Source organism: Myotis daubentonii, chromosome 1, assembly GCF_963259705.1.
Source record: "Myotis daubentonii chromosome 1, mMyoDau2.1, whole genome shotgun sequence".
Lineage (NCBI taxonomy): Eukaryota > Metazoa > Chordata > Mammalia > Chiroptera > Vespertilionidae > Myotis > Myotis daubentonii.
The window spans coordinates 64,066,688-64,079,692 of record NC_081840.1 but is presented as its reverse complement, the minus strand read 5'-3'; the positions used below and the strand labels follow the sequence as shown (position 1 = coordinate 64,079,692).

At 39.5% G+C, this 13,005-nt stretch overlaps 1 protein-coding gene across 2 annotated transcripts in view; it reads left to right on the top strand.

Annotated features, from left to right (window-relative positions):
• Window positions 1-9,413, top strand: part of WDR76 (WD repeat domain 76) — a 41,437-nt gene extending 32,024 nt beyond the window's left edge. For both annotated transcript variants that reach the window (XM_059702896.1, XM_059702888.1), the window contains exons 10-13: window positions 1,724-1,941; window positions 3,312-3,464; window positions 5,129-5,182; window positions 9,067-9,413. In XM_059702896.1, the coding sequence (XP_059558879.1) occupies window positions 1,724-1,941; window positions 3,312-3,464; window positions 5,129-5,182; window positions 9,067-9,322 (681 nt within the window). In that variant the 3' untranslated portion in view covers window positions 9,323-9,413. The remainder of the gene's footprint in view (window positions 1-1,723; window positions 1,942-3,311; window positions 3,465-5,128; window positions 5,183-9,066) is intronic.
• The last annotated feature ends 3,592 nt before the right edge of the window (window positions 9,414-13,005 follow it).

Below are 13,005 nucleotides of genomic sequence, written 5' to 3'. Positions count from 1 at the left end.
TATTTATTTTTAGAATATATTTTTTTGATTTTTTACAGAGAGGAAGGGAGAGGGATAGTGAGTTAGAAACATTGATGAGAGAGAAACATCAATCAGCTGCCTCTTGCACACCCGCTACTGGGGATGTGCCCTTTACCGGAATCAAACCTGGGACCCTTCAGTCCACAGGCTGATGCTCTATCCACTGAGCCAAACCGGTTAGGGCTACACTCAACCATTTTAATATATTGACTGAATACTTCAAGTTTCATTTGTGTATACTGGGCTTTTTTGGGTGTATGGTGCTTGGGGTGCCTCTGGTATATTAATTTGTTAATCTCAGTTTATAATAATACTTATTAAAACCTAAAATCAGCAACAGTTCATGATTCAACAATAAGAACTGTGGTCATCCTCTCTTGAGCACTCACGCATTCTACAACATTTATTTTTTATTTCTTACTAGAGGCCCGGTGCATGAAATTCATGCACTGGGGGGGGGGGGGGCGGCGGGCACGTTACTCAGCCCGGCCTGCGCCCTCTTGCAGTCCGGGAGCCCTTGGACTGCGAGATTCCTGTGTTGAGTGTCTGTCCCCTGGTGGTCAGTGCGCATCATAGCGACTGATTGTTCCGCCATCGGGGCTAAATACGAGAGGGCGCAGGCCAGGCTGAGGGACCCACCAGTGCACGATTGAGGCTGGGGAGGGATATGGGAGGTTGGCCAGCCAAGGAGGGACCATGAGAGGGCTACAGGGTGTCTCCAGCTCAGTCCCTATTGAAGGGTTGTTCTCATGCATGTAGGGTGCATGCTTTCAAGCTCTTTCCGCCAAATTCTCACTCTGCCATCTGCATGATGCAACTGGAAACGTGATTCATTGGACCACATGACTTTTTTCCAATGCTCGACTGTCCAACCCTTGTGTTCCTGTGCGAATTGGAGATGTTTTATCTTGGTAGCTGCAGATAGCAAAGGTGTTTGAACAGGCCTTTGGCTTCTATATCTCATAAGTTGCAGTATACGGCTAATTTGCCTACAAGCGTCAGGTGGTCATAATAATCTGGCCACTCACGTTCAAATATATCCCACGTTCAAAGGCTGTTAAATCGCGTTGTTTACCCATATCTTAAGAAAAAAAAATCACTTCTACTGTCGTGGTAAACAGCCTGCTTCCTTATTTATAATGGTCTGGCCCTCTAGCAACTTAAGCGTGAAATTATAGCTAATTTGCCTACAAACATCAGGTGGCCATAATAATCTGGCCACTCAGTGTATATCTTAGTGAAGTTATTAGGTATGAGCATTAAATATTTTGATGTATCTTCCTCAGCTGTCAAATTTTGTATCTCTACACTTCCATCAAGAGTAGGTGAGCATCCAGCCATATATCTTGGACTTTATTCGCAAAGTTACCTGGTATATTAAGGTATTTCAATTGGGTAGAATTCAGATTTAGTCCAGTTCCTAGTATATTTCACAGGGTAGATCTGCAACTGAGGTTTATTGGACTTAAGAGATTTGGGATGTAGCCATGATATGGGTGGACCTGCCATTTTCTCACAACTGATCAGTGCCTTAGTTTCTGATCGGGGCAATCATTTTGTCCTGTCCTTCCTGTGGGGATGGTGGAGGATAAATGAGGTTAGTTGGGTAAAGTGTTTCATAACTTTTTAAATCAAAGAATGTATGCATTGACTTTCTTTAAAAGAAGAGTTATATAAAGTTGATTGCTACTTATATCCTTAGGTGTATAGAAACGAGGGAAATAGCTTTTCCTCCTTTGACTTCTTGGCAGAAGAAGCCTCCACTTTGATAGTAGGACACTGGGACGGAAGTATGTCATTGGTGGATAGACGGACACCTGGAACTTCTCATGAGAAACTGATCACTTCTTCTTTGAGCAAAATAAGAACTGTTCATGTCCACCCAGTGCATAGACAGTATTTCATAACTGCAGGATTGAGGTATGTTCTTCATAAAATTTTATGATTTAGGCCCTTTATTTTAATCCTCACATGAGGACTTGCTTTTATTGATTTTAGAAAGAGAGGAAGAGAAAGAGAAAGGGAAATATTGATGTGAGAGTGAAATATTGATCCATTGCTTCCTGCACACACCCCGACAGGGATTGAACCTGCAACCTGGCTATGTGCCCTGACTGGGAATCAAACTGGCAACCTTTCAGTGCACAGGATGGTGCTCAACCAACTGAGCCACCCTGGCCAGGACTATGCTAGAGATCTTTTTGTTGTTTTGATTGTTAATCCTCACCCGAGGATGTATTTTTCTATTGATTTTTAGGGAGAGTGGAAGAGAGAGGGAAAGATGGAGAGAAACATCGATGTGAGAGAAACACATCAATTGGTTGCCTCCTGCATGAGCCTTGACCAGTGCCTGGGCTGGGGAGGAGCCTGCAACCAAGGTACATGCCCTTGACCGGAATTGAACCGGGGACATTTTGGTCCACAGGCTGATGCTCTATCCACTGAGCCAAACCAGCTAGGGCTATGATATAGGTCTTTTAATGTGAGGGATAATATTTCAGTTTGGTTGTTAAAGATATCTGACTTTTGTGATACAGCTGAATAAATTTTTTTTCTATACAGTATTTTTGAGTGTGATTAAAAAAAAAAATCTTTTGGATTTAATTAATAGTAAAAGTATTGAAACAAGCACACATTTTTGTTTTCCCTAGAATCAAATGCATTTACTTTTAGTCTTTTGAGAAGAAAACTTGTAAAAAAAAAAGTTATGTGACCTTATAACTTGTTGGTCTGTGTTAATTTTTTTTCTTGGAGATATTGGAAAACCAACTAGATCAGTGGTTCTCAACCTTTAATACAGTTCCTCATGTTGTGGTGACCCCCAACCATAAAATTATTTTCGTTGCTACTTCATAACTGTCATCTTGCTACTATTATGAATCGTAATGTCAATATCTGATATGCAGGATGTATTTTCATTGTTACAAATTGAACATAATTAAAGCATAGTGATTAATCACAAAAACAATATGTAATTATATATGTGTTTTCCGATGGTCTTAGGCGACCCCTGTGAAAGGTTTGTTCCACCCCCAAAGGGGTCGCGACCCACAGGTTGAGAACCGCTGAACTAGACTCTTATCTCAATACCCACTGGTTACATTGTTATGCTATTGGAATTTTTGTAATATTTTAAATCTTTACTAGTGTTTGTAAAATTAATGCAGAAGATTAGAGGGTTCTGTCTTAACTGTTCTTGAATGTGGTGTTTGTCTGATTATGATTAGCACTGTCCTAGAGGCTTATTACATGTGCTGTGGTAACACCAAGACTTATTCCTCCCGTTACAGAGATGTTCATATTTACGATGCAAGGCACCTGAATCCCAAGGGAAGCCAGCCTTTGATTTCTTTGTCTGAACACACAAAGAGCATCGCTTCTGCTTATTTTTCACCTCTGACTGGTCACAGAGTAGTAACCACATGTGCGGATTGTAAGCTGAGGTAAAGTGGGAAGACAGAGATATGTTAAGGAATCCAAAGTGTCTGTAGCTACTGTGTCAGTAAATCAGTAGCTTGTTTACTGCTGCTCCTTGTTCAATCACTAGTGTTATTGGTTATAGCTATATCTATAATAGCTGTAAACCTGAAGATCAATGACCTGTATTTGATGGCTCTTTAGGGTTTGTTTTTTTTCTCTTTAGTTTTTGTGCCTGGAAATTTCCTTGAGATTGACAAGGAAGGTCTGTAGCTACCCTGGGGAACAGATGCTGGGCTCCCCTTTCAGCACTGAATAGTCCTGGATATCGCAGTGAAAGCAGGCTTGTGATAGCTTGCAAGGGAAGTAATGTTGGCACAGGGAGAAGCTCTGACTTCGGTGACAGTAGGTTCTATTCTACAAGTGAAGTGCTGAGTGGAAGTTGCGGAGTCCCAGGCCATGGACAGGCAGAAAAGATCCCCAAATTGGGCTTCTGTACGAGCTAGTAGATACAGTTTTATGGTTTCAGCTTCGGTACCTTCCTATAGTGACTTCCTAAAAATAGACTAAGAAATGTAATATCAACCAGTTGAACCCAAAATAAAAAATAATGCCAATAAAAAGATGTGGAGAATAATGCAACCACAAAGGGAAATGATTTTGTTTTCTTCTTAAGTCCCTGATTTTGCTTAACATTGCAAGCACTTCTCAGTTTATGAGAGTTTTACCTTAAGCGATTTTGGAATTCATTCATTATCTATTCACCAAGGATCTGTTGAATGTAAACTGTGAACCAGGCTCTAGAAAGGCACCTAATTTCTGTTTAGACCCATCTGTTGGGAAGAGCTCGGTCTGCAGTGTGTAGCAGGTACCCACTTAATTTCTAGCAAAATCCGTGAGCTTTACCAGGTGGTACATCAGGAGATTGAGTCACCAGGCTGTGGCAGTTCAGTGTCCCGCTCCACCACACAGTACCCTTTGTCTCAGCAGCCGCCCTGTATCCCATTCCTGTACGTTTGTGCTGCAGAGTTTACCCTTGTTACATTAGCTGTTAGGGATTTGGATTTCTAGTCATCTAATCAGGCAGTGAGCTCCAGTGCCAAGAAACTGCCCTGGAATAGCGAGGTACAAAAAGAAGGGGAAGGTGGTGGCGATATGGTTGTTTCTTTCTGCCAGGGTACCTGCTGGAGGCCTCTGGACCCCTCCAGCTGCCCCACAAGGACGCCTCCCCTTGCTTGGGTCTTGGTCTTGCCTGCACCTGGAAATGACACTTACCAGGCCCTCAGCTGATGAGTCTCATAGGGAAGTTGCTCTTGTACATGCATGTGCTTTTCGATTACTTGTGCATTTTTAGACCACACCCCTGTGTATGACCTACTAGTGTATTACTGTGAATCTGAATGTAGTATTATAATCCAGATTATTACTTTAGAATGTACATTTTAAGTTTGGCGTAATAGTGCTTAAATTATTTTACAATACATAATAAGCTCTAAATTTTACCATATTCCTTGTAAGTTTCGTTAAATATATTAGCTGAGGTTTATTAGATACTGATTCTATATATTTTAAAATAATCACTTCATGTCATGAACCAATGAAAAGGTTATTAAACAACACTGATGTTATTTTAGAAAAATTTGCAAGAAATAATGAAGAGTGTTATTTATTCTTGTTCTTTATTTTACAGAATCTTTGACAGTAGCTGCATATCCTCTCAGATTCCTCTCCTCACCGCCATCAGGTAGGTTTCCTGATGCCAAATAATGCAGAACCTGGATTACCAAGAGCTATTTGTTGGAATACATACATTAGACACCTGATTGTCAAAGAGATGTAATAGGTCTGATTTTTGTGTTATAGTTTGTCAGCGTCCCAGGTGGTTAGTTCCTCTCCTATCCAGAAGGGCTCTTGCTTCCAGGTTCCCTGTATTTATAAAGAGGTTCAGCCTCTTTTAGTCAGAAGCTGGGTGGTTATTTTTGGTTAAGGTGAGTGACTTTATTCCAACATGCATTATTCATGTCATAGTATTAAAGAAGACTGTGACTGCTCCTGTGGATGAGGCTAGCGGAAGCTCTATTTGGGCCTATTTCTTCCGGTCTTCGAGTGCTTCCCCATCCTCTCGCTTTATTTATTTTGTTACCCTCTTTTTGCATCTGCTACTTTTAATGTATGTATTCTACACCAAACTGGACTTCATGCCTTTTTCCTAGACATCCTGATATCAGTATTTATGACGTTGGGGACAGGGTGAGCAATATATGTTGATTGTTGCTTCATGAGTTTTATAGTCTGTAGAGGCTATATTTAAGTATACTTGTTTTCTTTTTCACAAATTTCTTAACTTTTTCAAACTTTATTCTAGTTTATTAGTTTCTAAATGTATTTTTATTTATTTATTTTTTTAAACCACAGTAACATTTTTTAAAAAAAATATATTTTATTGATTTTTCACAGAGAGGAAGGGAGAGAGATAGAGAGAGTTAGAAACATCGATGAGAGAGAAACATCGATCAGCTGCCTCTTGCACATCCCTCACCGGGGATGTGCCCACAACCCAGGTACATGCCCTTGACCGGAATCGAACCCGGGACCTCTCAGTCTGCAGGCTGACGCTCTATCCACTGAGCCAAACCGGTTTCGGCTCTAAATGTATTTTTAAAACGTTTCTCTAGCCGAAACCGGTTTGGTTCAGTGGATAGAGCATTGGCCTGCGGACTGAAAGGTCCCGGGTTCGATTCCGGTCAAGGGCATGTACCTGGGTTGCGGGCACATCCCCAGTAGGAGATGTGCAAGAGGCAGCTGATCGATGTTTCTCTCTCATCGATGTTTCTAACTCTCTATCTCTCTCCCTTCCTCTCTGTAAAAAATCAATAAAATATATATAAAAAAAAAGTTAAAAGCATTGAGTAGCTGTCGGAAATGTGATTCTCTGTAGTCCAAACTTCTTTAATAAGAAAGGGGTTTTAAAGTTTGATGTAGTCCTATTTGTCTATTTTTGCTTGTGTTGTCTGTGATTTTGGTGTCATATCCAAGAAATCATTGCCAAATGCAATGCCTGTAGCTTTTCCCCGATGTTTTCTTTTAGGTGTTTTATAGTTCATGGTGTTACGTTTAGATCTTTAATCCATTTTGAGTTAATTTTTACTGTCTAACTTCATCCTTTTGCATGTAGATATCCAGTATTCCCAGCACCATTTGTTGAAGAGACCGTCCTTCCCTCATTGTGTGGTCTTGGCACTCTTGATCATTTGACCACATACATGAGGGTTTATTTCTAAGTTTCCTATTCTTTTCCATTGGTCTGTACTTCTGCCAGCATCACACTGTCTTGATTACTGTTGCTTCTTAGTATGTTTTGAAATCAGTAAGTTTGAGGCCACCAACTTTGTTCTTCTTTTTAGATTGTTTTGGCTATTCATGATCCCTTGAGATTCCATATTAATATCAGAATTTTTGGTTTTTCTTTCTGCAAATTGGGCTTTTGATAGAGATTGGTCATTGTTAGTGTATAGAAGAAATACAACTGATTTTTGTGTGTTGATTTTGTATCCTGCAACTTTGTTTTAACAGGGTTTTCTTTTGTGTGTGTAATCTCTAAGATCTCTCTATATAAAAGCCTAAGCGACTGTTTGACTGGTAGCTATGATGTACATGACCACCAGGGGGCAGACCCTCAACACACAGGCATGGAAACATGGAACAGACTGATGAATCTCAGAGGGAAGGGGGGAGGCTGGGAAGAGATTAACCAAAGATCTTATATGCATACTAGAGGCCCGGTGCACAGATTTGTTGATTTTTTTGTTGTTGTTTATTTTTTTGATGAGTCATTCTGACAGGTGTGAGGTGATATCTCATTATGGTTTTAATTTGCATTTCTCTGATGATTAATGACTTTGAGCATTTTTCCATGTGTCTTTTGGCCATTTGTGTGTCCTCTTTGGAGAAATGTCTATTCAGGTCTTCTGCCTATTTTTCAATTGGAGTGTTTGTCTTCTTTTAGTTGAGTGGGCTTTTCTTTTTACCCCCCTACTCCAACCACTTGGGAGGTGCTTGATAACTGTTTTAATCCCCTTACTAGTTGTCGGTCTATTTAAATTTTTTTAATTTCTTCATGATTCAATTTTGGTAAGTTGTGTGTTTCTGGGAATTTATCCATTTCTTCTAGGTTATCCAATTTGTTGGCATAAAATTGCTCATAGTATTCTTTTATAGTCCTTTTTATCTCTGTGACATCAGTTGTAATGTTCTTCTTTCATTTCTGGTTTTATTTATTTGCATTTTTTCTTAATCTAGCTCAAGTTTTCTCAAGTTTGTTGATCTTTTTGAAAAGCCAACTCTTAGTTTTTTATATTGTTTTTCTGTTCTCTATTTTATTTATTTCTGTTCTAATCTTTATGATTTCTTTCCTTTTGCTAAGTTTCGGTTTAGTTTATTCTTTTTTTCTTGGAGGTGTAGTAAGGTTTTTTCCTTATTCTTCCTTCTTTGTTCCTTGAGGTGGAGTTAGGTTGTTGATTTTGAGATCTTTTTAATGTAAGGGCTTACTGCTATTAATTTTCTATTAGTATTGCTTTCACAGTATCCCAGAAATTTTGGTATGTTGTATTTTCATTTTTTACAGACATTTTTTGATATCCTTTTTTCTTTGAGCCTCAAATTTTTTACTTTAGAGATGTATGGAATATAAATTGATTTGAGGGTTTGTTATCAAGGGAATACAAATATGGAAATAGCAGCTCTTGTTAAAACAGTGATAACCAGATTACATATTTCTTATTTCTTTTTTTAAAATATATTTTATTGATTTTACAGAGAGGAAGGGAGAGAGATAGAGAGTTAGAAACATCAATGAGAGAGAAACATCGATCAGCTGCCTCCTGCACACCTCCTACTGGGGATGTGCCCACAACCAAGGTACATGCCCTTGACCGGAATCGAACCTGGGACCCTTCAGTCCGCAGGCCGACACTCTATCCACTGAGCCAAACCAGTTACGGCCATATTTCTTATTTCTAGAGCTTCTTCTATTTGTGTGCATTAAAAAAAGGAGGAAAGTCTGTTGAGCTAGGAAATAATGAACAAAAAATGCCATTTCAGTAGACACTCAGTGACCATCCACTGAGAACAAACCACCATACTCAGCATTGACAATCAGAAACACAGAAGACATTGTATCCTGAGTTTAAGTCTTATAAGAAGGATGAGACTAGGTTGATGGTAACTCAGTAACTTAAAGAGAAGAAACTTGGCAGAGCCCTAGCCAGTTTGGCTCAGTGGATAGAGCGTCAGTCTGTGGGCTGAAGGGTCCCGGGTTTGATTCTGATCAAGGGCACACGGCCAGGTTGCGGGCTTGGTCCCCAGTAGGGGGCATGCAGGAGGCAACCAATCAATGATTCTCTCTCATCATTGATGTTTCTATCCGTGTCTTCCTCTCCCTTCATTTCTGAAATTAATAAAAATATATTTAAAAAATCTGTGGGATGAAGTTATACCTCCTATTAAAAAAAAAATAGAAACTTGGCAGAGAAAACCAGCATTTAGGAGCAATGCCATCTTTACTCCTAGCCTGTTGCTACCCTGAGTTATTTAACACTTACTATCTTTTCCAAATTTTTTTTCTACTAGGCACAACACCAATACTGGGCGATGGCTGACCAGGTTCCGAGCGGTGTGGGACCCTAAACAAGAAGACTGTATCATCGTGGGCAGCATGGCCTATCCACGGCAGGTGGAAATCTTCCACGAGACAGGAAAACGGGTGCATTCTTTCCTCGGTGGAGAATGCCTAGCTTCTGTGTGCTCCATCAATGCTATGCATCCGACTCGGTATATTTTGGCCGGAGGGAATTCCAGTGGAAAGATACATGTTTTTATGAATTAAGAAAGTTGCCGGGTTTTTGTTTTAGCAATATTAATTTGTTCAAATTAATTAGTGTCTATTTAGCAAAAATAAATTGCTTTATTAATAGGAACTTTGAGCAGGAGGTACTTTTGGTGAAGGAGAAACCTTGGTTATTTCTACGGGTCGGGGAAGAAGTTCGAGGGAGGCTGTGAAGCCTTCAGCACTTTAATCAGGCAGTATGTTGAGAAGCTGTGACATTAACAGTTATAAAGCTTTGAATGATTAGTATTAAAAACTTTTGTGGTCTAATAATATGGTTTAAAAAATTTATTGGGGTGACATTGGTTCATACTAACATTATGTAGGTTTCAGGCATACATTTTTATCCTACTGCCTCTGTATATACTCTATTGTGTGCCCACCATCGGAAATCTAGCCTCCTTCTGTCATCATATATTTTACCCCCTTTACTTTCTTTGTCCTTCCCCAGCCCCTCTTCTCTGTATATATGAGGTTTTTTGTTTGTTTGTTGCCTTTTTATTTCATTTTATTTTACATATATAGCTTTATTGATTTCAGAGAGGAAGGGAGAGGGAGAGAGGACAGAAACATCCATGATGAGAGAGAATCATTGATTGGCTGCTTCCTGCACGCCCCCTACCTGGAATCAAGCCCACACCCTGAGCATGTGCCCTTGACCAGAATCGAACCCAGGACCCTTCAGTCCGCAGGCCGACACTCTGTCCACTGAGCCAAACCAGCTGGGGCTGTTTATTGCCTTTTTAAGAAAAAATCCTCACTGAGGACCTGCTTTGAGGAAGAGAGAGAGAGAAACATAGATGTGAGAGAGAAATATTGATTGGCTACCCTCTGCCGGCACTCCAACTGGGGATCAAATCTGCAACCGAGGTATGTGTCCTGATTGGGAATTGAATCAGCAACCCTTTGGTGCACAGATGACACTCAACCAACTGAGCCACTCCAGCCAGGCTGTTTGTTGCTTTTGGTTTTAATATCTCACATATGACTTATTTCACTTAGCATGATACTCTCGAGATCCATCCATGTTGTTGCAAATAGCAATATCGCATGTTTTTTTTTTGTTTTTGTTTTTAGATTTTTTATTGAATTTTAGAGAGAGGGGGAATGAGAGAGGGAGAGAGAGAGAGAAACATTGATTTGTTGTTCCACTTCTTTATGAACTCACTGGTTGTTTCTTGTATGTGCCCTGACCAGGGATCGAACCTGCAACCTTGGCATATCAGGACAATGCTGCAATCAACTGAGCTACCCAGCCAGGGCCTCAATATCTCATGTTTTTTATGGCTGAGCAATATTCCACAGTACTTATGCCATATGTGCCATATGACACTTAGGTTGTTCCATGTCTTGGCTATTGTGAATAATGCTGCAGGGATCATATATCCTTACAAATAATTGTTTTAAAAATTTTGGGATAGATACCAGAAGAGGGATTGCTGGGTCTTATGGTAGCTCTATTCTTAATTTTTTTGAGGCATTGCCATACTGTTTTGCATAGTAGCTACACCAATTTACATACCCTTTGTGTGTGAGGGTTCCCTTTTCATGTTTTTTCCAATACTGCTAGTTCTTGTCTTATTGATAATAGCCATTCTAACAGGTGTGAGTTGGTATTTCATTGTGGTTTGGATTTGCATTTCTCTTATAACTAAGGATGCTGAGCATCTTTTCATATATCTGTTGGCCATGTCTTCCTTAGAAAATTGACTATTCAAGGAATTTTCCTCTGCCCAGTTTTTAAAAAAATCCTCACTTGAGGATATGTTTTACTGATTTTTAGAGAGGAGGAGAGAGAGAGCAAGAAACATCCATGTGAGAGAGAAACATTGATCGGTTGCCTCCCGAATATGTCATGACTGGGGATAAAACCCACAACCTCGGTGTGTGCCTGACCAGGAATCAAGCCCATAACCTTTTGGTGTATGGGAGAACCCTCCAGCCAACTGAGCCACACGACCAGGGCCTCTGCCCATTTTGTAATTGGATTTTTTATATTTTGATGTTGAGTTGTATGAGTTCTTTGCATATTTTGGATATTAGCTCTTTATCAGAGGTATTGTTTGTAAATATGTTCTGCTATTTGGTTGGTCACCTTTTTGTTTTGTTGATGCAAAAGCTTTAGTCCTGTTCTTTTTTTTCTTTTTTCTTTTACTGCCCTTGCCTTTGGAGTCAAGCTCACAAAAACACCTCTGAGACCAATGTCTATAAGTTTAGTGTCTGTTTTCTTCTATGTATTTTATTGCTTCAGGTCTTCTATTCAAGTTTTTAAGCTGTTTTGAGTTAAATTTTGTGAATGGTATCAGATAGCAGTCTAGTTTTATTCTTTTGCATGTGGCTTTCCAGTTTTCTTCATACTGTTTATTGAAGAGACTTTTCTTTCGCCATTGTATGTATTTGGCTCTTGTCATGTATGTGTGGGTTTATTTGTGGGCTCTAAATTCTGTTTTTTATTGGTCTGTGTATCTGTTTTTCTGCCAGTACCATACTATTTTGATTATTATAACTTTGTAGCCTAGTTTGAAGTCAGGGTATGATACCTCCAGCTTTGTTCTTTGTTTTCAGGAATCCTTTAGCTATCTGGGATCTTTTGTGGTTGTAATTTTCTTTTTTTGTGTTGTCATTGCCTGGTTTTGGTATCAGGGTAATGGTGGCCTTATAAAATGAGTTAGGAGTGTTCCCTGTCTTTAATTTTCTTGGGAATAGGTTGAGAAGAATTGGTGTTGAATATTTGATTGTTTGTTAGAATTCACAAGTGAAGCTGTCTTGAACTGGACTTTTGTTAGTTGGGAAGTGTTTGATTACTGTTTCAGTTTCCTTGCTGGTGATTGACCTGTTTAGGTTTTTCAGTTCTTCATGACTAAGTCTGGGAAGGATGTATATTTCTGAGAATTTGTTTCTTGTGAGTTATTAAATTTAGTGGTGTATAGTATTCTTGTATAATTTTTTTGTATTTCTGTGGTGTCCATTGTAACTACTCTTTCATATCTGATTTTATTTATTTGAATCTTCTCTTTTTTTTTCCTTAGTGAGTATACCCAGAGGTTTTTTCAATTTTATCTTTACAAAGAACTGGCTCTTAGTTTCATTAATTTTTTCTATTGTCTTTTTGTACTCTGTTTTATTTATTTACACACTGATTTTTTTTGGGGGGGGGTACATTTTTATTTCAAAAGCGTAGATATCCAGGTTGTGGCAGAATCAGGAAGGACATGTGTATAATACCTTACAATATGTTAGATTCCCAAAGGGAACCAAAAAGTAGAGTAAAATTGACACTTCCATTATAGGAAATACATAAAAAATAATATACAATTTAAAGAGGTAACACTGGTTTCCTAAGATAGACCTCTTTACAACCAGAGTCCACAGGTGCAGGCTGCAGAGTGGCAGCAGGAAACAGACCCTCCCCCCTGGTCCTGGGTGACCCGATAATAAAATCAGCGCACAAAGCCGCTCTGGCCTCTGAGATAGATACCACACGCCGCCTCAAATAACTAGAGGTCTGGAAATAGTAAACAAGAGAGTGATGTGGGTGGGGGCGGGGGCCCCACGAGAGGGGATTTAAGATGCACATGGGGCGGGCCATAGAAAGTATGCCAAGCTATATTTGGTACATAATTGTTTGTGTTCACTCATTGTCCAAACAAAGGGTGTGCTGTCAGATGGGCCTTGCGGAAGCC